Source organism: Dipteris shenzhenensis, chromosome 8 (genome assembly GCF_047967505.1).
Source record: "Dipteris shenzhenensis isolate YYH24624 ecotype China chromosome 8, Dip_SZ_1.0, whole genome shotgun sequence".
Taxonomy (NCBI): Eukaryota; Viridiplantae; Streptophyta; class Polypodiopsida; order Gleicheniales; family Dipteridaceae; genus Dipteris; species Dipteris shenzhenensis.
In genome coordinates this window covers 4,959,435-4,986,385 of record NC_141603.1, presented here as the reverse complement: position 1 = coordinate 4,986,385, position 26,951 = coordinate 4,959,435, and the positions used below count along the sequence as shown (strand labels likewise).

General features: G+C 41.0%; 2 protein-coding genes across 5 annotated transcripts in view; one reads left to right on the top strand and one right to left on the bottom strand.

Annotated features, from left to right (window-relative positions):
- Nucleotides 1-4,378: 4,378 nt before the first annotated feature.
- Nucleotides 4,379-5,467, top strand: LOC147899006 (uncharacterized). Its single transcript, XM_087378180.1, has one exon. It carries the CDS (start codon nucleotides 4,379-4,381, stop codon nucleotides 5,465-5,467), a length of 1,089 nt encoding a protein of 362 aa, XP_087234306.1.
- Nucleotides 5,468-11,767: 6,300 nt separating this feature from the next.
- The window catches only part of LOC147899005 (uncharacterized), a 64,503-nt gene continuing 49,319 nt past the window's right edge, over nucleotides 11,768-26,951 (bottom strand). The window contains exons 6-9 of one of the 4 annotated variants that reach the window (XM_087378421.1): nucleotides 21,256-21,341; nucleotides 21,000-21,132; nucleotides 20,292-20,545; nucleotides 11,768-12,118 (exon numbers count right to left, since the gene is read on the bottom strand). In XM_087378421.1, coding sequence (XP_087234547.1) covers nucleotides 12,103-12,118; nucleotides 20,292-20,545; nucleotides 21,000-21,132; nucleotides 21,256-21,341 — 489 coding nt within the window. In that variant the 3' untranslated portion in view covers nucleotides 11,768-12,102. Of the gene's footprint in view, nucleotides 12,119-12,627; nucleotides 12,860-19,685; nucleotides 20,553-20,999; nucleotides 21,133-21,255; nucleotides 21,342-26,951 lie in introns of those variants that run through there. The other 3 variants (XM_087378424.1, XM_087378422.1, XM_087378423.1) reach the window with 3 other exon arrangements.

Genomic DNA, 26,951 nt, shown 5'->3' with positions numbered 1-26,951 from the left:
AGGAGATTTATATGGTACAGCCAGAAGGGGGTTGAAGCAGGCTCCAAGGGAGTGGTACTTCAAATTTCATACTTTCATGCAATCTCAGGGGTTTAGGAGAAGAGATGTTGATCACTATCTCTATACCAAGAAAGCAAAGGATGGTAGCCTTATTTTGCTCATCATTTATGTTGATGACATGCTTATTGCGGGCAAATCTCAGTATGATATTGATGCATTGAAGATGGGACTGCATGAGACCTTTGATATGAAGGATCTTGGTGATGCAAATCACATCTTAGGGATGCGTATTATACGGGACAGAAATAAGAAATTGCTCTATTTGTCTCAGAAGGAATACATTGGCAAGGTTTTGCAACGTTTCAATATGGAGGGAGGCAAGATTCTTAGTACTGCATTGCCTCCATATGTGAAACTCAGTGAGAAAGACAACCCACAGTCAGATGATGAAAGGGCTGAAATGGCCAAGATTTCTTATGCATCCGCAGTTGGCAGTCTCATGTATGCAATGGTGGCTACACATCTAGATATTGCCTTTGCAGTGGGAGTTGTCATTAGATACATGGCAACACCTGGCAAGAAGCATTGGGAAGGCGTGAAAGGTATCATGAGATATCTTAAGGACACAATGCATGTGTGCATTTGTTTTGGGAAGACAAACTTGGTTCTTCATGGATTCACAGACTCAAACTTTGCAGGATGTGTAGACAAAAGAAAGTCTACTACTGGATATGTCTTCACCTTAGGGGGTGGTGCTATTTTATGGATCTCTCGGTTGCAGAAATGCATTGCTTTATCTACCACAGAGGCAGAATATGTTGCAGCCACAGAGGCATGCAAAGAAGCCATATGGTTATCTCGTTTAGTGAGAGATATTGGTTTATCAAGAGAGGTTCCTATTTTGCATTGTGGTAGCCAAAGTGCTATTCAGCTAGCACGTAATCCTATGTTTCAGACGAAACACATTGAGGTGAAATATCATTTTATCAGAGAGGTGCTTGATGATAAGCGCATTCAGCTTGTCAAAGTGCACACTGATGACAATCCTATCGGTCTTCTGACCAAAAGTCTTAATCCGCAACGCTTTCACATTGCAGAGGACAGATGGGTGTTGGTTGAGATTCTCATGCTGAGTTTCTCTTGTTATATATATATTTGTACATTCCTCCCTTTTACTTTTAGGCACATTGGCTTTCAAGTGGGAGATTATTGGGGATAAAGGCACAATGTGCTATCCCTTGTATAAGTGGTACTGCCATGTCACTGTGCCACGTTATCACCTTATCCTCTTCTTTATATAAAAAAGGCAATAAGGGAAGTCATTAGAGACTTTTGCTTCCCACAAAACTTGTGCTCTCTTTTAGCTCTCTCTCCACCCTTATTCTTTCTTTCTTTCTTCTTGCTTCTGCTCCTTGCTTCCATTAAAACATGCTGTCAGCCTCGGTTAAAGACAATGCCTCAATCCCTAGACAGTAGTGCATCAAGCCTAAGTCTGTCATCTCAAACTCTGTGCTTAGTGCCTTTCTAGTCTGCTGGATCATGTCTTCATAATCACCTATAATAAGGAGATCATCTACATATAGAACAATAATAGCAAAATTTTCACCTTTCCTGTACACAAACAAGTTAGTATCTGAGGCACATCTTTTGAGTTATAGCCTAAGAAGATATATTTGGTGCTTTTTGGTTGTAGCTTATTTCTCTCTTTGCCTAGTACATGCGCATAGCATTCACACCCAAATGTTCTGAAGTGGGAGACAAATGGCTTCTTACCACTGTAAGCCTCATGTGGTGTTTTACCTTTGAGTGCCTTTGTATAGCTGCGATTAAGGATGTAAACCGCAGTATTGACAGCCTCAGCCCAAAAGTGGTTTGACAGTCTAGCACCTTTCAACATACACCTCCCCATCTCCACGGTGATCCGCATTCGGCGTTCAACAACCGAATTTTGCTGAGGCATATGTGATGTTGTCGTTTGTCGCTTGATCCCTTTGCTCTTGCAAAAATCTCCAAACTCTGTAGAAACAAACTCACCACCACCATCCGATCTGATTTTCATCACTTTTCTCCTTGTTTCATTTTCAACAAGCTGTAGCCATTCTTTCAATTTACCAAAAGCTTGAGCCTTTTTGCAAAGAAAGTACACCCACATCTTCCTACTATAGTCGTCGACAATCAATAGAAAATAGGAAGATCCCCCCAAGGCTTGTGTAGGCATCTTATTGCACAAGTCAACATGCACTAACTCTAGAGGAGCGTTTGCTCTATTCTTGTTTCTTGTGGGAATGCCTTTCTCTGTTGCTTGCCCATCATGCAAGCTTCACACGGTTCTTTGATTTCTGCTACTGCAGGTAAGTGAGCAACCATACCTTGCTTCTACATCTCCTTCAGCACTGCAAATCCGATGTGGCCGAATCTTTCGTGCCAAAGTTTGCTTGTGCCCACTCCAACGGTGGCTGTAAGAGCACTTAGCTCATATAGGTCGTTCCTCCTTACTCCTGTGCCAACAAGATTGCTAGCACTATCCAAAATTTTTGCTCCTATCTTGTTAAACCTCACCTCATGGTCAAGGTCAAAGTTGCATCTGTATGTGTACGGTCCTTTTTTCGTACGTACGTACGGATTTTCATACATGACTTTGGGGGGGGGGGGGGGAAATCGGGATGCATACTTATAGTATTACTTGGCTCCTGTTTTCTAATCCGTACGACATCCTTGTGAAGGCTCCCGAATCCCAAGAAAGGCCATACGTATTACAGTCTACGTCCATGAATCGACTCTCTGCTTGCACATCGACCTGGCTGCCTCAAAAGCCTATTTAGGCAGCTATTTGCCCTCTTCTTCAACACCTTGCTACCCTCTATTTAGGCAACCCTTTGCCCTCTTCTTCAGCACCTTGCTGCCCTCTATTTAGGCAGCCCTTTGCCCTCTTCTCAAGAGCCTATTTAGGCAGCACTTTGCCCTCTTCTTCAATCCCGACTCCCGAGTCCCCTCAATCCTTCACTCTTCTTCAATTTTCCCTCTTCTTCAGCACCTTGCTGCCCTCTATTTAGGCAGCCCTTTTCCCTCTTCTACTTGCTTTGGAGGTGAGTGGTCACCATAGAGTTGCAGCCCGCAGCGTGCCTCTACGCTCTACCTGCTCCAAGCGTCAAGCTAACTGTAATGGCTGCTCTTTTTTCTCGTTTTGCAACAAGTGCTTTCTCTTTAGTTGATGCCATCTAACAGGGCAGCCTACAAGGGCTTCAAGCCCTCTTTGGAAATTGTTCCTTTGCCCAATGTCTTATTTGCCCCCTTTTGCAAATTTGCAGCTTGCAGATTTGCAAATGGGAAGACAAAAAGGACCAGAATGGGAATTTGTAGAGGCCTTAAAGCCTTTAAGGAAGGGCCAATACACTTGTAAATGTAAATATTGCCCTCATTCATGGAATGGAGGACCGACCTATATAAGGGCACATTTTCTTGGGCTCACAGGCTTGGGGGTCAACAAGTGTACCGCTCCTCCCAAAAATGTGAAAGATACTTGTCGAAGATTACAGGCAAAGGCGGCCCTGAAAACTGCTGCAAAACAGCTTGTTGGAGATGTGGCTAATTTGGGAGATGCCTCAGTGAGTGGTACTGCAAGTGGAAATGCATCTGGCAGTGCATATGAGCCAAAGCAAAAGAAGTTGAAGATGTCAAAGGGAACCTTGGCCAAGGCATGGGAGTCACAGGCACAGAAGGATGCATACATTGCTCTCCGTCGTTTTTTCTTTGCAGAGGATATTCCTCATTGGAAGGTGAGGAGCCCTTATTTTTTGGAGATGGTTCATGCCATTGGCCAAGTTGGGCCTACTTTCAAGCCTCCATCCCACAATGTTTTGCACACAATGGAGATAACTAATGAAGCAGTATGCATAGATCAAGAGATGCTACAGTTTCGGGATAAGTGAAAAAAATATGGCTGGTCTGACACTCGGTGTTGGCCTATAATCAATATTATGGTCTCATGCATATTTGGTTCAGCCTTCTTGAAGTCCGTGGACACAAGTGGGCAGTATAAGTCAGGGGAGTACATCTTTGGGATACTGAAAGATGCCATTCTTGATGTTGGGGCTGAAAATGTGGTGAAGGTGTGTATGGACAATGCATCTGTGTGCGGGTAGGAGAATTGGTGGAGGAAGAGTGGCCTCACATTTTCTATACTAGATGCACATGCCATTGCCTTGACCTCTTGTTTGAGAACATAGGAAAGCTTGCATGGGTGAAGCCAGTGTTGGTACATGCTAACATGATTGTGACATTTGTTACCCAAAAACACACTATGTTAGCAATATATAGAAAATTCAGCAAGAAGAAATTGGTGAGGCCAACACCAACACGGTTTGCTTACATGTTTATCATGTTAGCAAACTTGTTGTATGAGAGGGTATATAATGGATTGCGCCGCATGGTTGTCAGTGATGAGTATTGCAAGAAGAAGGTGTCACGCACTGTGAAAGCACAACAAGTGTCTTCTATTATATTAGGTGCTTCATTTTGGCAAGATGCAAGACTCATTGTGAAGCTTTGTGCACCTATTTTAAAGATCCTTCGCCTGGCTGATAGGGAAGGGGCTACCATGGGACTTGTATATGAACTCACTGATTGGATGGTCGAGAAGATGGCAACTATTGATGGGATTGAATCCTCAAAGCTGGCTGATGTTAGAGCCTTGTGTGTTGACATGTGGGATATGATGCATTCTCCATTTCATGTGGCAGCTTTTGTTCTCCATCCTATTTGGAGAGAGAAAAATCCAGATAGTGACAAGGAGGTGCATGATGGGTGGATGGATGCCATAGAGCGGTACACCAAGTATGATGTTGACAGCCAAGGCACCTTATGTGATGAGTTGGATATTTACAAATCCATGTCAGGCACATTTTCTCGTGCGATTGCAAAGGATGAAAAGAGAATGCACCAAGGGGTAAAATGGTGGGAGACATTTGGGGCTCACACACCAAATTTGCAACGGTTAGCTCTTCGAGTGCTCTCGCAAGGCACATGTGCTTCTCCTTGTGAGAGGAATTGGAGCAGATTCTCTCTTATCGATACTAAAAGAAGGAATAGGCTGCTTCTAAAGAATACCGAGAAATTAGTATACATCCATACTAATTTGCGTCTCATTTCCAAAATCAAGGAAAGGGGATTTGAGAAGATAGAAGTGACCCTAGAAATGATCAACAAGGAGAAGGATGATGATAGGCTGCTAGCAAGGCAAGCAGATACAGAGGGAGAAGACATTGCATCCCCTATTGTTACACTTACAGGAACGATGGATGTTGCTATAGCTTCAAGCAGCTCTAGTCTTTTGGAGTTCCATGGCGAGGCAGATGAGGATGATAGTAATGAGGAGGAGGAGGAGGATGAGGAGGAGGGTGTGGGCATTGATGCAAATGGTGATGAGGATGAGGATGAGCCAGTGGATGAGGATGAAGATGCAGCTTGAGGCTTGAGCCTCATTGGTTGTGAATTGTCATGCATGCTTTATTTCCAGGCTGTGGCACACTGGCAGCCTTTTCTTTATGATGTTTTGCCTTTCATGTTTTGGTGTAGTTACTAGTACCTACTTCCTTTGATCATGATGTCTTGGTGTATTGATTATTGATCTATGATCTATGATTCCATCATTTGACAGTGGACACTATGTATGATGTATCAAAATCTAGAATCTAGATGACTATGGTCTATGGAGGCTGGAGTCTTTCATGAATGATGAATACGATTCATGACTCATGAGTGATGACTTTAAAATCAATACAAGTTTCAAGTTTCAGTTTAATACCTCTACGTCAATTTAATGTGTACAATGATCAATGATCAATCTATATTTTTCTGAAAATTTTTGGGTAAAATTAGGGTCACGTATGTTTCAGCCCCAGGGGCTGAACCATACTCCAATCATACTTTTGTACTCGTATGATGTACGCGTATGGTAACGTATGGAAAAGACTATGGTCAAGGTCAGTTATGGAAGCAACTGATAGCAAATTTCCCTTGATTTGTGGAACATACAGCACATTAGATAGTTTCTTAACATCTCCATTTACATAAACAAATAAAACTGTACCTGTACCCTCAACAGGGCATTTTGCGTTATTTCCAACCATCACGATGATGGGTTCCTGTAGAGGCTGCATGGAACAATATAGACCCTTCTTGCAGGTCATGTGATGGGAGGGACCACTATCCAACACCCATGAATCAGTGGTTGACACTTCTTGAACTAAGGAACACTCTTCCTCAATGGCTAGAAATAGATCCAACTCTGCTTCCGCTGTGTTAGCTATTCCTTTCCCCTTATCTATCTTCTTCAAGGTACCATTCTTTTCATCTGCTTTCTTGACCCAGCAATCTACAATCGCATGGCCCTTCTTCTTGCAGTAGAAGCATTCTCCCTGAAACTTGTTCTTGCCACCCTTCTTCTTTTTGTCACCACTAGTAGAGGACTCACCTTTGTATTAGAGAAATATGGTATAGCCTCATCTGGAGGGTAAAGAGTGATTGCATAGAGATCTTATGTCTGCCTCAAGGTGAAAGGTTAAGAATCTCATTCTTATGTCACCTCTCATATTCATTGATTGTGTGTCTATTCCCTCCCTTTCTCAACCATTAGCTTTCTTCAGATGTGATTGAGTTTTTGGTGTGATTATCTCTTGTATATTTGATGAAATCCATTTGTACTTTGCATCAAACACATCTCTAGAGAAAATGAACTTTCGGTTGGTGGGATCATATAATTTTCTCTCTTTACTTGTCAACCATGATGCATTTGTTTGACTTTACATCCAACTTTATGTGGTGATTATCATGTATGTGAGCATATACTATGCATCTAAAAAGATGTCCAATCCTTGGCTTGCATTCAATGAATATCTCATAAGGTATCATAACTTGAATGCGTTCGATCGGAAGCTGATCAAGTAAGCAATTCATAATGTTGATTGTTTTTCTGACTTGGAAGATGCTCCTTACTGATCATTGTTCTAGTACTATTGATAAGTACAATTCTTCCTTTCAATGCTATATGGTACCTTGTTGGGAAGTGTTTGCATATGTGAATTGTCTTCGAACTTCTTGATCTTTATAAAAGTTCAGGAATGCAGAAGAAATGAATTTACCTCCTTGGTTTGGTTTGAGAACTTTGATTTTTCTTGTTGTTGGTTCTCTACAAAGTGTTTGCACTCTTGAAACTTGGTAAAAACTTTAGATTTCTCTTTGAGAAAATAGAGTAGAAATATCTCTTGTAGTTGTCAATGAAATTCAGATAACATATTGAACCATTTATGCTACCGGTTTGTGCATAGTAGTTGAATGAATCAAAGTAAGAGTACTGTTAACCTAGAGGTGCTTCTTCCCAAAGTTTCTTTGTCAAAGTAGCAAGCTTTGTAACTTTTTTGAGAAGTGTAAGTTTTGGAATGCCGATTATCATATTTTCATTTCCCAAGTACATTAAACTTTTAAAATTGACTTGTCCATAATCTCTTGTATCATATTGAGAAAAGCGGCATAGGTTGATACTCAATTGACATGGCATGTAGCTTTGATTGTAGTATGTCTGAGTGTAAGGAGATAGCTACACCTATGGAGGTAAATGCGAGGCTGTCTGTGGAGGATGCCTCACCATCAACAGACATTGGGAGGTACAAGAAGTTGGTCGGCAGTCTCATCTATCTGTGCAACACCAGACCGGACATCAGTTTTTCTATTGGCATTTTGAGCAGGTTCTCCAATAAGCCCCGGGAGAATCATTGGAATGCAGGGATGCGGGTGCTCAGGTATGTGAAGGGCACTCTTGATTATGGCATCACTTATGGTACGGGCACTTCCTTGGCTGGTCATTGTGACTCAGATTGGTGGGCTGGAGATATTGATTATAAGAAATCAGTTTCTGAATATTGTTTCTCTTTAGTTTCAGATATCTTCTCTTGGATTAGTAAGAAACAACCAACAATCGACAAAACTCACCTGTCTTGCAATGTGCAGTTTTATCCTTGAGAAGAGTGGGTCAATAGTATTATGCATGATCTTTATACTAGTATAGTCAATAACAACATAATGTCCTCCACAAAACCCTCTTGATTATCCACTAGATTGTCTCTGCATTAATTGCTAGTCTCAAAATTCCTTCAATCCCTTGATGATACAAAATGACCTCCATAATTGTGTAGTGCCTTGTTGTCTTTTCAAATCTTTTTGTAGTTATGATTGGAGCAAAGTATTGGGGGGAAAGAGAAGGTGGTAAAAGGAAGAATTATCCCCACTGGGATCATCGTCTAGATCAATTAATGCATTTTTGAAATTGTAAGGTCCACTTCTTTATACTTTTCATACTCTTATAGCATACTCAACCACTTAGCCAATGTTCCCATGGGATTTGGGGATTGAAAAACCTGTTAGCATGACCATCAATTGTGATAATTATAAAATTCAAACCATTACATAATGCTTGAACTTTTCTATGCAAAATATCAAAGAGTGTACATGCTTGCTAGCCACAAGCTACCTCATCTCTGTATCCAACACTTTCTTAGAAGAGAAATTGATTGGATTCCACTTGTTGCCAATGAATTCTTGGAAAGCTTTGAACTTTGAAACTAGGATTAGCAAAATTTTAGGGGATGAAGATTGTTCGTATTACATTGATTTTTCCCCTTTACTGAGGATTTAGCACACTCTTATGATCATGATCACATCATCAATATATATGGTAATGAAGGTTACATATCAGCTCTCTTGATGCAATGATGTCTTTAGTGACCTTGATGGCTCTAATAAATCCCTCAATGTTTCAATGAAAAATTCTTACAAATAGAAATAAATATCTAGTAATCATTGCCAAAATCCTTTAGAAGCTCTAATTTCTTTGAAAAAAGCAAAATTTTAATATGTTTTTATAATTTGACATTTTTTACACAAAAAATGAGCTCAGAAGGCTTAAAAACCCTAGAAATGGCTACAAACACAGGTACCTTTGGATGATTTTTCAAAATCCCAAATCAGAAAAGAGTGCACCTGGTAGGGGCTTGGTAGAGTCTACGTTGGACTCGTGTGGTTTTTGGGCCTTTTGAGCTCATTTTGGGTGTTGAAAAGGCCAAATTATGTATGTATCAAAAGTTTTTTTTTCTTTTTGGCAAGGGATTTGGAGTACATATAGATTTTTAAATCTTATATCCTATCATTGATATCTCAACCATGGAGTATATGGAGTAATTGATATATATACACATAAATGTATATAGGATTTATGTAGATAAATTTAATATCAATGTATGGAGATAAATTGATATACACATAAATGCATATTGGATTTATGTAGACAAATTAAATCTCAATATATGGAGATAAATTGATATATGGATAAATTGATACATACACATAAATGTATCTAGGATTTATGTAGATAAATTGAATCTCAATGTAATCCATAGATATGGCTAAGACCTACCTACAAATGTATGAAAATTTTTTTGCGTAGTTTTCAGGATGCCAAAAAAGTTGACAGAAAGTTTTCCTTTCATGTAGGATTTTTTGTTGTTTTGGAGTTTAATCCATACCTAAAAAGAGTCCTTAGGAATGTGTGTGTATGTGTGTATGATAGGGGGTGAGTTAAGGATTGTATGAGAAGGGTTAGCATTGCCATGTTAGCAATTACCATATCAGCTAACCATATCGTCATAGGCCATGGCAACAACCACATCATCATTGACATGTCAATAAGCCATGCCATCATGCCATATCAGCAAGTCCAAATCATCATGCCATGTCATCTTTGCCATCTAAGCACATAGTATCATATAGGTACATTATTATAAGAAACATACGAATACACATTGCCATATCATCACACAATGCCATAGCATTATTTTTAACCACTCTCTGGACAAAGTTTGGCACAGTTTCCAAATGTCCATAGCTTTGATCCTAAAGGATTTTGTCATACTGTTAAAAATAAAAATGATCAACAGATCATGCTCTATGCATTGAGCACTATTCTAACATTTCTACAGGTCCGAATCATTTAATCCTCATTATCGAAACCACTTCTCGATCCATTGTAGGCACCCAACACACAAAGTGAACAAAGATAAAAATTTATTGTTTCCTCAATGATCGACGTGTACTAGAGCTATAATCTAGCATAGTTATAGAGAATATTGAACTCCACCAATCCAAGTGAACCATTGCCTAAAGCACCCCATTAGTTCCCACCGGTGTCAATCCATTTGGATCTACTGTTGTACTCATTCACACATCTGACACCAGCTCAGTATCTTGGTAGTTTGGCACTTCATCACATCTTGCAAAGATTTGTGACACGGCAAAGTTCTCTCTCAGGACAGTTTCATACATCTTGCAGACACATGCCACCCATGTATGGTTACATTTATTGACTACTTTTTGGCATTGGTTCTAGCATGCCTAGTATAGCCTCTTGCCTATTCCCAAAATTTTTTAATCATCATTTTGTTATACGACGATAGTGTGGACTCAACCACTCTTTTTACTAGTATAGTATTGCAATCGCTCTTAAGAGATGACCACCATTATTGACCTTGAGTTATCAATTTGCAAAAAGAAAATATGCATGTTGGACCTATTGGATATTATATGCCTAAAAATAACAATCATTTGTGTCAACATATATTGTAGCTGTCCTAATCTCTACAATAGTAGTCAATAATAGTGCTCTATCTGGGATTCTTGAGACATTATTCAAACCCCACACATTGTAACTCACACAAAATATTGCCTCTTACAAATGAGACTAGCAATGAATGTAATGAATGGATCAAACATCTAAATATCACCTCTTACAAATGAGACTAGCAAGCACCTTGCATGCAATGACGAGTTGAAGAATAAATTTTGCCAAACAATTAAAAAGAAGAGTAGTTGTAAACAATCCATATTTACTATGTTATATAAATAGTATGTAGTGATACTAGACTTCTTGTGTTAATACAAGAGCAAGAGTCACCACACATGTACTAATACTCACATATTCACATACTCTGGAGATAGAATGCCATAGGATTATTTAGTCTAAAGATCAAAGCAAAGATTCACTTCACATTTCGTTCCCCTTGATTGGTTACAACATTGTTTTCTTTTTCGGCTTTAGTTATTGCTCGACAAAGATACATGCTCCTCATTTTATATACATTCCCTCAATTCAATGATAATATAGTTAAAATTTTATATTTCAAGGCTCCTTACATTCTTTACTTCAATAATGTCAATGCCAAACCCAAATACGAGATGTGCCCCTCAGAAGACAACCAAGCAGATCTACCCATTCCAATTATTGTATAGCTGGCCATTGGCCATAAACCTCCAACCTCCTAAGATGTTAAGCCAATTGTATTGTAATTATGTCTACAAATGTTATTTTGCGCTCTTCTCCATTGGCAAATCTTAGGCTTTTGATAAGTTTCTCTAGTTCACTACTTGGGCTTCAACATATTGACTTCTTCAACATATTGACTTCTGCTTTAAGAAATACATCTATGTGATCCTCAATTTATATCGTGCAAGAGCTAGTCCTTGACTTGATGCATAACTATGTATATCTTGGAACATTATTTGAACAACATTAATGCTACTTGGTCAAGATGTCAAAAAGATTGTCTAAACTACTTCACATACAAAACTTTTGAGTTAAACTTGGCCCATAAGAACATGCCCTAGTATATAAAGATATCTTAAATCAATAGAAATTGGAATACTTGATAAAGTTTTTATGTGGATTATAGTCTCGCACCACTATTCTTCTGTGCTTCCAAAAACCAATCTTCTTGTGTGCAAGTGCTCTTAAAGCAACCTACCATATGTATTGTCATAACTATCTTGGAAGTTGCTAGTTTTTACTATTTACCTCATTTTAAAGATTAAGAATAACGTCTTTGTTGTATTTGCAAATTGGCATTTAAAGTATTTGCACACAATGATGTCCTTTCAGTTGACCTAGTGAGCTTGCAAACAACAAATGATTCTCAAATTTTGTAGTCAGTGAGCAAGAAAAGAGAGAAAATAAACTTGAGCAATCAATTCATTAACATGCAAGTTTGGGACATCTCCAATTCATCTCCTGAACCACCTGCGAAATTAAAGCAAGTGTTAAAGTGTCGAAATAAAGCATGTTAAATATCACATTTTCTACATTTGCAATTTCATTTCTATTTTTATAAAAGAGTAGTTATTATAAATCATGTTTGCTTGAGCCTTTACTAAATTCTATCTACCTCCTCTGAGATAGTTCATTTATATAGACTGAAGAGAGTGTTCTTCGATAACTTTCAAATCCATTGATCATGTTATTTGTATCCCATCAATAGATCCCAAGACATAAGAATGTCCAAATATAAATATTAATTTTAGATATAGCATGTGAACATAGAGCTAGCTCCAGCAATTAAGCACTCTCACGGCAGAGGTGTACCAGCTAAATGGAACAACCATATGGACGCCCTGAGCACCACCTGTACTGCCCAGCTGGATCGCTACACAGACAGCTGATGAAGTTGTCCAGGTAGCCCTCAGCCATTGGACTATCTAGCTGGGGCAATCCTGTAGTTCTTTGAGGCACCTACTCAGCAGTAGCACGTGTATACAGATTTACAGCAGCATTTGAAGGTCCAGATAGCAGCCATACAGTCACAATGCAATGGTTTCTGATCAGTCATCTTAAGCAGATCTGAAGCACTAGCACATCGGCCATTATTGTGCACCATAAACCTAGCCTTGGGTGCAGCAGCCGCTAGCAGCACGCAGCATCAGAGCAGACAGAAGCCTTCATTGTTCTTACTGGTAGGGACTACAATGTTCAGCTAGTTGGCATCTAAAGAATAGAAACACTATATCATCGACAGCTACTTAGATCAAATGCTGTAATTCTACCCTTACCATAAGTTAATTTAGGAGCAAATATAAAAAATTCAAAGACTGTGACACAGCTTCTAAGAAGACACTGTAGAACTCACCAACCAAACTCCAGAGCCACAGGATAAAGCCTCAGGCGCCGAGGTTAAGGGTAAGACCCATGGTCTAACCTTGGTCACAGCTCGATAGGTCCTCATGCCCCAAACCAGAGATACAAGGAACCCTACAGCATGCATACTAGCCTTGCCAGATGGCATGCATGTTGTCAAGGCCAATATCCAAGCACTAAATGTATGCAACTTGCTATCTATAGCCGAAGGCCGAGGTAAATGTTGCTAGCATCCCAAACGGGGTCACACAACTCCCCAAACTGCCACAGGTGTCTACTGCCTCACTGAGATACCCAAGCAATTAAGTGAGAGCATAGCTGGCCTGCCGACAAGATTCAGAAGCATGAATTTGAACTGCAAAAATCCACACTGGATCTCTCTGCCAACTAGACCTCTCCAAACACAGTTCACAGACCAATGCAATCACAGTTAAGCATGAGTAAACTTTTAACCAGCTCGGAGCTCAAACCAAGCTCAATCACGAGCTAATGCATACACCCGGAGAGCTTTCCAACCACACTGCTCGTACAACCTTGGCTCTCCTGCCTGTGAACACAACCCAAGGCAACCTCCACAAGCCTGTACAAAGCAACTAAAAGACAGGCCTAACTCTCCATTCACCGCTGTCCGTACACAAGCGCACATGTCCATACATCTGACCTCAGACGTGAGCATCCGTACAGTCTGCTTGCGTCAGCTGTTCACTGCCTCTGTGTATTCTGTACACACAGTCCCTAACCTAGTACTCACAGCCATACTGGTCCCGTATACACAGCAGCACTAGTAATCAACCGTACAATTGTACGGAACGTCAGCAATACAATTGTACGGAACGTCAGCAACAACCAGTGATCATTCGTACAATTGTACAGAACAGCAACCAGCAGTCCGTACCAGCCCGTACAGCCGTACCAGTGTGTGCAGCTCTTGCGCAACAGCTCATACCCGTCCGGAATTCATACCAGCAACCCAAGCTTGCTTTTCATCCCCGTGATCCCGTCGACTTCCGTCCATTTTCCTTGCCTGGAGGCTTCCAAGGTCCTCCTTGCCAAAATGGTTTTGCATGGGCATGCCACTTGGCAGCCCACGTCTTGGTTTGCCCCCAAGCCTTCTATTTGGTCAATACCAATGACCAACTTAAGGTACATTTGCCCCTTGCCCCTTGTATGGAGACCATACCAATGAAAAACTTGTAAATCCTAACGTTCTTTAGGCCCCTCTTGGGCCTTGGCCCTAGACCTTTCATTTTCCCCCAAAGCAATAATGCTAGGGGTTCTAGCACAACCCTTGACCTCGCTCCTTGTTTTCCCAAGGTCCTGCCCAACTGCAGGCCAACATGCATGCGCTAGAAATCACGCCCTCGTGACAAGAAGCCTGAACAAGAGTCAAAAGAACTTGTATGATGCATCAGCTATTAATTTTGAAGAGAAACAAAATTTCATCAAATGATTCATAGACGGTGTTACACGTGATCTGCAGTCTCATTCCTATTCCTCTTCGCAAGTATGCGTGAATTTCCCATTTCCATCCATTTTCTTGTATGACTATGAATATGTCATGAATCACTCCACCCAATATTTTCAGCCCTCCTCAAATGCTTAAACTGGCACAATCAGCTATCCAAAAAACCATGCACACAAATACAGAGACCTTCGCACCCACATCAGCTGATCATGGCATGAAGGCAGAAAAATATGATCTTTCTGCACATTTTTTTTTAAAGTATACAAATCACTGGACAACTGCTTCCTCCAAACCATGCCTTCACAGACATCAGTGACGCACGATGGCCCTTCAGTAGACCAAAGGGTGTATGTAGCAAGGTATAAACACTTCTCATGCAAAGCTCAACTACCATTTTAGCCATGCATTTTCAGCATTCATAGTTACAGAGACATGTAGCTTGCTAAGCGCAGGAATAAGTTCCAATTGGTAACAAAAAATGCTTCAAAGAAGAAAACACAGAGTTTATGCAAGTGCTTCCCTAAAATTTCTGGAATGATGACGTTTAATTGTCCTTTGTAATTATATATTCCTTCAGGAAACTAATGACGTGTCCAACTCATCATGTGCACGGGCCTAGAGGAAGGTTCTTGTGTAACTAACCCACTTTTAGGGATAGGTTCTTGTGTTGCTTCCTCGATGACCTTGGCGGATTTATCATTGAGTTGCACTATACGCGGAATCATGACATCCCTTGGGCTCGCAAAATTGTTCATCGTGTTGGGCTTGAGGGTAGGTTCTTATGGGACTGCATCTCGTATTGACGCAGGTTCTTGTGTTACTACCTTATGAATCCCAGTGAGTTGAGGTTGCATATTCAATGTTGTTAGAAGTTTTGGAATCCGAATGTATCGCTCGCCTTGATAGTATCCCTAGTCTTCCAAGAGCCTTATCGCAACCCAACACTTGTGAAACTTCTATCTATGAAGTGTTGGAGTTTGTCCTTGTAGGCGAGGCAATTGGAGACATCAAGCCCCGCTCCTTGATGGGATTGCCTATGTTGGCGAGGGACAAGAAGGGGTCAAAAACGCTTCCACCATGACTTTGGTCTTCTAGGGTTGCTGCTCTCTTTTGAAGTGGCATTGTGCACAAAGGATGGCTCATGCACCTATTGTTCGCAGAATTTTTGGGTATGGCCCCTAGCATTGGGCATGAAAAGTAGAGGTGGGAGACTAGTTTGCGGCAAGGGTTTTCCTTTATCAAGATTAGGACTTCAAGTTGCATTTTTATGGATTTCCTTTCAAGGATCGTACCAAGGGGAACTAGAGGCTTTTGGAACTTTGAAATTTCCTTCGTATAAAATTTCCTTGCCTCTTGCAGGTGGTCATATTGCGGGGAAAGTGGAATGAACTTTACGGAACATAATTACTGTTGTTCTCCCCCCATACGTGAGAGTTGCGGTTCTAGCTCTCCAGTCGATTTGGCAGTCCACGACATAGCACCAAGTCCTTCCCAATATCATTTGTTGTCGATCGTCTTTGTGGGAAGAACATAAAAATGAATCTCTACCACCTGGCGAACAACAATCAATTTCAAGTCTACATACCCCAATGTACTTAAGAGTTGGCCATTGATTGTGCAGACTGAAGCAACATTAAGGGCTAGGGGTACCTGTAGCGCTTCCCATATTTCCCTTGAATGCTATTTTACATGTATCTTGATACAATTAGTGACGTGTTTACAACGTCACAAGAAGGCATGAACCAGCACATGCTGCAACTTATACAATTTGAAGCCAAATTTATTTATCAACATGTTGTGCCGTATGCAAGATCCAAGAAAGGAGGGAGGAAAGCGACGATCCAAATCCGAACCCGAATCAGACATGCATACAATTTGAAGCCAAATTTATTTATCAACATGTTGTGCCGTATGCAAGATCCAAGAAAGGAGGGAGGAAAGCGACACACCCCAAAAGCTGTCCTTCCATTCGAATGCCCAAAAACACTCTATACAATTCTGAGCCCTTTTTTTAACATGAGATCCTTCTCCCAATACCAAACAGCAAAAGGACTCCCTTTCCATATCCACCGCCTCCCCCCTTTCACACCTCCCTTCTCTCTCTAGAATTCTTTCCCCCTTATCCACTAGACCCTTCTTTTTTAATTTACACTACACCTAAACCCTTCATCAACCTAGCCATTCTACCCCCCATGGGAGCTCGACCTTGCTTGACACATTTAATGACATAACTTGGGCTCAGGTGACCCATTTCACACGAAACGAATCTCATCCGGAAGCCTGTGAGACTGCCTACGTCCCTCTAGACTCACAGAGGTGAGTTTACAAAAAGCCAGTACAGCCTCTTACCACCAGCATCACTAAAGCCGCAAACCACCCCAAAGGCCATGAAATAGATTCTCACATAATATATTCCCACCCAGCTGCGGAGTGCGCAACACATTAACAGTTGCATGGGCTCAACCTCCCAAAAAAGGCCCATCAACCTATATCAAAAGCAAAAGTTACAAAGTTGCCATCCACTGTAAAAGAAATCATCCAAAGAATCAAGGCCCCACTAGCCCCCACGCATGCTGCCCACCATGGACAATAATAGAAACAACAAGATTTGAACATAAACGCTGCCACATAGTGTATCGATCCAAGTGACACAGTGCCTTCCCCAACATGGACAAGGCATAGCTCAAAAAGACAGCCATAACTACAAAAAGCTGTTATAGGGAATCACCAAACAAGAGCCTTTTGCGCTATCTCAATACTGACACCCTACTCTAAAGTACTCCATGCATAGCAGCCAACCAATCAGCAAACTCGCCCTCTATTGGGACACCACATAACTCCACTGATCATTCGGCATCGCAACTGTAATTGAGGTTGGCTCATCTTCACGGAAGCCACAGCCTTTGAGGTCACCTCCACAAACATAGATCCCTCATATTCACCCAGCCCATGATCTATAACTGAACCCCTCCACAAGCTCCATTGCCATCGTTCAGGAAAATCATGCATATCAAGCACTACTTGCCTTCCAAATCAATTGACAAACCTATTGAATCAACCTGCTATCGAATCAGGCTCACTTGGCCTAATATTGTCACCACACTTCCACAAAGCCCTTTTGGAGACAAGACTGAAAAGCTGAAAGTCAGCAAACACCATAGCACAGCAAATGACTCTGCTTCCAGCACTGGCATCCCCCCTATCCCTCATTGCTCTCATGCATATTATCACAATTGTGTGACTGATGCTCAAGAGTTTGTATGCATCAACCAAACACAATTTTATTATTGGCAACATCATCGCAATGGTGTTTATCTCAATCGTTTGCAACCCACCATTCATCGCTTCTACAAACACCCCGTCAAGCTACCGATTCTTCCACATCGCCACATCAATTCTCAAGTTGCTTCCTCTCCTTTGAATCCAAGTCTGTAAGAAATCCTTGATTTACTATATTTAGAAATGTGCTAAGGAACAGAAAGGAGACTGAAATAGCAGAGAACAAGGAATATTTGTATTGCTTGAGTGTCTGTAGTGTGTCATCCATACAATTGGGCCTCTCTTATATAGAGAGTGAAGAGTCACACATGAAAAGGTGTGTACTCCAAAGTGTATGTGCATGAAGAGGTGTGTACCCCTTGTGAAGGGTGTGACCCTTGATGATATCAGATAGGCGCTAGAAGGTAGGGGGCATTTCCTACAGACACGAGCGAAATTTGCTCTGATACCACTGTAAGAAATCCTAGATTTACTATATTTAGAAATGTGCTAAGGAACAGAAAGGAGACTGAAATAGCAGAGAACAAGGAATATTTGTATTGCTTGAGTGTCTATAGTGTGTCATCTATACAGTTGGGCCTCTCTTATATAGAGAGTGAAGAGTCACACATGAAAAGGTGTGTACTCCAAAGTGTATGTGCATGAAGAGGTGTGTACCCCTTGTGAAGGGTGTGACCCTTGATGAGAGGGTACATTACAATAGGAGTATCTCTTCCATAGAATGTCTCTTGTGATGGGTTGTGCCTCATAGGAAGTGTCCCATTGAAAGGGCATACCCTTCCACAAGTGTCCATTCATCAAACCATCCATAAGTCTAAGATATAGAGAAAGGAATACGTCACAAATCGTGACAAAGCCTTCACGCTGAGCCATGAATTTCTCTCTCCCCCCGTGACCAGTGCTGTCCAGGCGAAGCCACCAAATATGAAATGAAATTTATTCATCAATGTGTTGCGCGTGTTTTGTACGCAAGATCCAAGCAAGAGTGAATGAAGGTGTAAAGCAACACACCCAAAAGCTGTCCTTCCATGCCATTGTCCCAAAAACACACTATAGTTCTCAGCTCATTTTTTGACATGAGATCCTCCTCCCAGCACCAAACAGCCAAAAATAACTCCCCCTTCCACATCCCACCACCTCCTTCCTTTCATGTCTGCCTTCTCTCTCTAGAACACCTCCCCCCCCAGCCCCCAAAACACCCCTTATCCACTAGACCCTTCTTTTTTTATTTACACTACAACTAAACCCTTCATCAACCTAGCTATTCTACCCTCCCATGGGAAATCAACCTTGTCCGACACATATAATTACATAACTCAGGCTCCGGTGACCTGTTTGATATCAGCAAACCGAGTCTCATCCTCAAGCCTTTCTACCTCCATAGTGGAGGGGGGTTCACAAAACTCCATTACGGCCTCCCTGCACCAGTGTTACTAAAACCCACAAACACCCCAAAAAGGCATGAAATAAATTTTCACATAACACTATGATTACCGATTTGAAAGGAGTCAAAGGGGCTTGCATGACGCAATCAGCTATTATTTTGGAAGCGAAACTAAATTTTATTAAATGATTCACATATGGTGTAGCACCTAATTCATCAAATGATTCACATCTGATGTAACACGTGATGCGGCAGTCTCATTCCAATTCCTCTTCCCAACTTCACATGAGTTTCCTATTTCCATCCGTTTTCCTGTATGACACTGAACAAGGTCATGAATCATTCCACCCAAAGATTTCAGCCCTCCTCACATGCTGAAAATGGCACAATCGCCTATATAAAGAATCATAGGTAAACAGATACAGAGACCTTTGCAACCACATCATCACCACAGATTGTCATGGCATGAAGGCAAATAAGTATGATTTTTCAGACTTTTTTAAAAGTAGGCACAAATCAATGGACTAGTGCTTCCTCCAAACCCTGCCTTTGCAGACATCAGTGACACGCAATGGCCTTTCATTAGTCCAAAAGGTGTAGCAAGGCATAAACACTCCAAGGTTCCATGCAGAGCTCCACAACATTTTAACCGTGCGTTTCCAGCATGCGAAGTTACAGAGACACGTACCTTGCTAAGTGCAAGAAGAAATAAATTCCAAGTTCCAATTGGTAGCAAAAAATGCTTCGAAGAAGAAAACACTGACTTTATGCAAGTGCCCACCTAAAATATCTGCAGTGATGAGGTTTAATTGTCGTTTGTAATTTATCTTTCCTTCAGGAAACTAGTGAGATATTCAGCTAATCGAGATCCTCTAGATGCTATTTTACATCTATCCTGATCGACTTGTTGACATGTTTACAATGTCACAAGAAGGTAAATACAGGGGTGACGAATCAGAACATGCTGCAGCTTATACTATGATTACCAGTTTGAAAGCGGTAGTAAAAAACACCTAGAGGCTAGAGATTCATGGAGCAAATAAGCATAAAGGATGGAACCTTTAACCTCATCCCTCAATGACCAGAATGTTTGCTCCAATTTCATTGAGAAACCACTTTTGGCCCTGGGGATCCAAAGGAGTTGAGCTATCTACCTGTACTCATCTCCACAATCTCCTGGCAGAGCATTGCCATTGTGAACCACTGCATGTATCAAGGATAGATCTCCATCCTCTAATCCAGGAAATGTGAAAGTACGAAGATTGTCTGTTATATGCTCTGCAATGCTGAGTCTTGCTCCAATGATGACTGCACCAACTGCTGGCTTGTCTGCAATGTATCTAACAGCAATGTTGCTGACACTGACACCATACTTCTCGGCGATCTGCTTCAGAACCAGTAAAAGCTCCTTCACACTCCAAAGTAAACATTGTAAATCAATGAAGAGAAAAGAAATTCCTTCTGCAATATATCTATACACTGAATGCATTGTATTGATGCAAGGAGGCCTCAGGCAAGACTAAAGTGACAATGCATAATCCGAAGTTAGAGACAGGAAAAAAGCCACAAGACATGATACCACCCAGCTATTACACCGCTACAGAACTTAGAAAAGAGAACAAAATTCAGAACAACTGTCTTCAAAACACCAGTGTCAAGATGATTTGTTCAAATCATCCTAAGCTTGTAGCATATGAACTAACTCAGGCAAAGACGTAAAACAGAAAATGAGGTTTCACCTGAAGGGAATGATGCTACTTAAAACAATCTCAAACCCTTATTGGCAAAAATTTTAACAAAAAAAGTGAGATGGATCATGATCATCAAGAAATACTCTGATACATTCAACATCAACAAAGCACCTGAAATAGATTCCAGCCACCCCATTGGTCTATTGAATATTTGTACTTTGCAAGTGAGCTTGTATTCAACTCAAGTCGCTTGGGTTCCGGCTTTCCAATATACTTTTCTGACAAAAATCCGCCGAGAAGGGTCCTGCGGTTTCAATATTGAACCGATTGATAATATCAAAATTCAGATAGCTTGCAAAGCACCTTCCATGCTCTGATATTAGCTCTGCTTGTAAGGTAAATGAGACAAATTTGCAAGGATTATTACCCATAAGCAAGGAGTTTGACATTATTTTGCAAACACCATGGTACCATTTTTGACTCAGGTCTGGTGTCAATGATAGAATAAGCAACCTGCAGCCAAACAAAATGTAATATGTAGAGCTCTTTCTGCTTCCCATAGAGTTTGATCTGGGCATTAAATAGCTCATTTCATAAAACTACACATTCTTCCTTGCCCCTTCTTTTAAACCATCCTGTCAATCAACCCTAAGAAGGAAGTTGGGACATAACACAATTCTTATAAGATTTCAGATGTTTAAAGCTAAACAAGAAAAGACAAACTTAACTGCCTTTAATTGATGGGATAACTGCTTACTCTTCAGATAAACTAAAAGATGACAAACATTGATAATATTCTCCATTTCCTCCTCAATTCTGAATTTGCAAATGATGTGGCAGCCAAATTAATTGACGTCATAGTCTCTCGGGCTGCACTTAATCTGCATAGTTCCTAGAGCTATGATATATTGGCACAATAATTTAGTCTATACGTTAGCAAGCCATCCGAATGAGACTTGGACTGGCCTTAACAGGATCCCAAAAGGTAGGGAAGTCGAATATCAAGAATGCAAGATTGTTGGTGTAATAAAAAATCACCCCTCGTTAAGAGCATCTTCGAAAAAATATTGTACCGCAATACATCCAAAATCCATTTGGCAGGGAGGAATTGGTCATCAATCAGTAGGTCCATGATATATAGCTTCCTGGTGGTTCTTATCTATGTCATGAAGGGGACAGTTCAGGATTTTGGGCATCCGCCGCATGAAGCAGATTTAGGAAAGGTGACATGGTGTTGTGTACTGAGACACTGGACATGTAAACCAGTACTTGGAAGCCTCACAATCAAGAAAGCTCTCAAGTGGGACAACCACTGAAACTGTGTTAAATCATTGGCTTACCAGTAGACCAGAAATAAAAAAGAGAAACTGAACTAACATTGAATCTTCTTAATTTCTTAGCTTATTTTCCTGTCCTCGTCCTGAATCAACAATTTTTCCCTATGGGAAGCTTTTGCTTCATCATAGGTAGAATTTTAACCTAGTTATAGCATGATCGCAACTTTTTGAATGAACATAGTCATCCTCAAGGCTCAAAAATACATACCGCTTTAGCAGTGCTAGTCCATGACAACATGCAAGCCTTCATGTATCCCCTCGTATCACAACATCTCAACCTTCGTGTACCCCCCCACCCCCCTCTATTACAAACATACGTTCCAATTGCAATGTAGCATGGCCTCGGATGGGTCAATGACAGAAAGTCCTTACAAAGTCCATTGGTAATTTATAAAAATGTAAATAGTTGGTTGTTATGCTGTGTCTAAATTTTTTGATCAAGGATTTTTCTGTCAAGGTCTTCGCTGATGGGTCCGAGAGACAACAAGAAGGTTCTAGGAACCTCCATGCATATAATGTGGGTTAACTTGTTAGTCATGCGAACTGTGTCAAAAGCTTTTGCAATATCTACTTGCAAGAGTAGAACATCCTGCTACATGTATTTGGCATATTTAATCCCAACATAAGCATTGGCAATGTTATCTGTGATATGGCGACGTGGAACAAAGCCATATTGGGAGGGATGCAACCCATTGTGCAAATAACCTTTAATCCGATCAACCACCATTTTGGCAATGATCTTGTAAATGACTGGCATGAGCATGATTAGCCTCCAATCACCAAGTGAATCACATAGCTGCTTCTTTGGAATCAGCTTGAGAAGACCCTTTTTCCATAACACAGGCATCTGCTGATTTTGCCATGCTGTATTTACCATTTGCAGCAAGGTGAATTTAAGAAGATCCCAAAATGCAAGAAAGAATTCAACAGTGAGACTATGCCATCCTGGAGATTTCCATCTGCCACAGGATCTCAGTGCATCAAACAATTCCCTTTCAGTGAAGGGATGTTCAAGTTCCAAAGCCTGAGCATCAGACAGAATTGGATGAACATGCTGCAAAAGAAGCTAACGTGCAGACACAACCCGACAAGAAAGAGTAACACGACCCGACGAGAAAGAGTATCCACATGTCCAAAATGAGTGGAGAAGTGCTGCACACATAAATCAGCAAGCTTTGAATGAGATGTTGACCAAGAACCATCAGGCATCCAGATCCGACAAATATTGGCAGCCTGTCTTTTGTAGTGTAAACTCTTAAAAAATTGCTCGAAAGAGCAGCCTTTATCCAAAAAAGCCCATTGTCTGGATCAGGTTTCCCATTTAGCAAGCTTTCTGCGATCATTGGATTAAAGAGAGAATTGAGCTTGACATAAGCGCATGCTTTCCTCTGAAAACAAAGGGCGAAGATGAGCAAGCTCAGTCAAACTCTGACAAGTAAATTTGGCATGTGCTACAATCTCCCTTGTGGCTTGCATATCCGATTTGCCATAATCCCGAATAACTGCTTATATCCGAGCAACAAAAGCCTGCCAGGCACAGTGTCACAAGAAACGTTTCTAGAAACGCGTTTCGAGAAACGTTTCGAGATTTTGACAGACGTTTTGTCTAGAAACGTCTAAAATTAGTGTATTTTATATAAATTATTTTATATAAATAATAAAAATAGTGTATTTTTTATTTCAAAAATTTCAAAAAAACTTTCACGTGTTGCACGTTTCTTAGAAACGTTTCTTCACGTTTCTACTGCCCGAAACACGTTTTTTGGTGACAGAGGCCAGGCATAATCCAAATCAATGTGTATCTGACGAGAGAGAGGCTGAATAGCATCAGAGACCAAGGCTTTAAAGTCAGCATGCTCCAAATAACTATTATTAATCAGCAAAAGCCTTCAGCAAGGCAATCTGTCAATGGGAAATTCATGTCAGGAAAGCCTCAACCAAAGAGGAGCATGATCCGAATGTGTGAAAAAGCATGATCAACCCAAATTTGACAAGTAAAGGCATCACAATGCTGTGGATCAACCTGATACCATCTGTCCAAGCGTGCCTGATAAGAAGATTGAGCATTATGCTAAAAGATATAGCCCGAAAGCATGGGCTGTAATTCCTTCCAGAGTTCAACCAGGCGCAACTGGAGCAAAAAATCACACCATGCTTGTGTTTCAGAAGCCAACATATGAGTGTGGCCTGAGGTGTTGTCCCACAAATCAAGGCATGTTGTCGCCATGGATAGCTATGCATGGCAACCCATATCAAAGCTCTATCACAAGAAGATTGGGGAGCATAAACCGATGCAAATTCAAAAATTTCCCTTTGAACAAGGCATTGAACAATAATCCATCTACCATGGCGATCATTGAGAGCCACAACACGTTGAAGGTCGTGCTTTACCAAAAAAGCCACACCAGAAAAGGAGTGCTCTCCAGCATAGAAGTTATCATAACCAGCAAAATGGCCTATCTAACCAGCATACATATGCTGATTATGCTCTTGCAAAGCAACTATATCAGGCTGCAATTGCCTGATATACATCCAGACCAGTTTCCATTTGCGACCATCACACATTCCCATGTACATTGAGAGTAACACACTTCAAAGGATCAAGCATATTCACAGTTATGGGATAAGTATGTACAGCAACTAACGGGCTGTCGACGTCTGCATTTCCACCTCAATGTCCGGGCCTCTGCCCTGGGATGAAGCATCAGCCCAAGGAGAGGACAAAAGTGCAGCAACTTCTTCTTCAGGAAACAAGGTCCGATTTGCAGTCACAGCAGCCCAGGTCAAGCCAACACCAGAGTTTTCAGCAAGTGTTTTCCCATGAGAGGATGCACCACTCCAAGTCCGAGAAGGCAAAGGTCGCCTGGGGGAGATCACTTTGCCAGGAGTTTGCCATCCATCAATCAAAAAAATTTCCCCCTTTCCCTGAGGTAGAGAGGACAAAGGCACAGGAAAAGAAGCATTACATTTTGAGACAACCGGGGCTTTGCCTGTCTTGAACAGAGAAAAACTGTTTGACCCCTTTATTTTTTACCACAGAGCAGGCATTTGCATTCTTATTCAAAGGCTGACCCATTTCAGCTTGCACTGGCATCCGTGGAGCTCGTGAAGGGCATTGTGAAGCCATGTAACCAAATTGCTTGCATTCGAAGCAAGCACCTGCACACAGCCCCCACTTGAGCTTGTAAAAGGCACTCCCCATGGAAACATTATTCACAGTAACCGAATATGAAGCTGGAGTGGGATGATTCGTATCCCACAAAATGCAAAAGCGATTCGAATTTCCATTGGGTCACAGTGGACATACCACCTTACCGAGGGAAGCTGCAATTTTAGGTAGAAGAGAAGACAAGCATTGAGGAAAATCCACAACTTCTACCCAAACACATCAACGATGCCGAATTCCAACGTTTGTGGATGTCTTCAAACCCTTCATGCATAACCTCATAAACAAGCTGAGCCTTAGCAAAGTCATGAAGGGAATCATCTGAATCCATCACCTGTTTTTGTTTCTTGTTGGAAACCGACTTGTCTTTGTGAAAGGTTTTCTCATGAGAATAATCCGCCATTCGAGTAAAGGAAAAGGCTTGGAAGCAGCAAAGCTTTACAAGGAGGAACACAACATGGACAAAACTATACGGATTGTACAGACAAAACTGTACGGACTTCTCCTGGCTGTACGGATAAAATCGTACGGATTTTTGACAGTAAGAAATTTTTTTATTATTCCCCCCCCCCCCCCAAATTTCTAACATTAAAACTATACAGATTTTTCCCGATTGTACGGACAAAACTGTACGAAAATATCCTGGCTGTACATATAAAAACGCACGGATTTTTGATAGTATGAAAAAAAATTTTCCCCCGAATTTTTTGACAGAGCGTACGGACACAAAACGGGCATCAAACAGAACCTCAGGGCGTCAAATTGAGGGAGAAACAAGCAGCTACAACGTGGCAGCACGAGGACTAGCGCAGGATCTCTCTCTTATACCACACACACACACACTACACACATACACACACACATACTACAAGCACACGTGCGCACACACACACTTTTTATTTTATTTTATTTAGTAGAATCTTATATTTCTGTGTGGGAAACCTCAAAAGAGGTAAAAACCCACCAATAAGTACTTACAAGGAAAAAATTTACAAGTAAAACCTCAAAGCAAAAGTCATAAGGCAGCCAAGTAAAAAGTTACATATCAAGCTGGAGGAGGATCAAACACAACATCCTCTAGCTTCAAATTGTTGCTCTGTAAAAACTGATGCAGTGATGAAACCACATCATCAATGAAAACAAGCTGTTTTTTGCCATTGTGATTCTTCTTGATATAGGATGGTACCCGAAATTTCTAAATCACAGGGTCAAAAACTTGTTGTAACATGGGATGAAAAGATTCCAGTAAAAAAGGTACTTCTGCATCCTGGACAGAAGAAAACTCTGGCACATCTATATCTTTCGACGAAAAAGCTGCATCTGATAAAGCCGGACTTAGCATTTGAGCTTCATTCTGAGGATCAACCTGAGTAAGAGCAGGGGCAGCATCCTAAGAGAGAGCATGCATATCATCCTGTAAAATCCCCTCTGCAGGGGTACATCCATATCCTGAGTAGAAGGAGACTAATGGTGCTCAACAAGGGTGCAATCCTGAGCTTCTTCAGCAAGAGGAAGATTTACCTGTGATTTATCTACCTTCCTCCAGTAGTGCTTCAGAGCAGTAGAAGGCTTCTCCAAAGAAGCCATAGCAGCAACCGAAGGAGAAGGGAGAGTAACCAT

Coding starts and splice junctions, on each gene's coding strand:
- LOC147899006 (XM_087378180.1), top strand. CDS start 4,379: ATGTTAGCAAACTTGTTGTATGAGAGGGTATATAATGGATTGCGCCGC.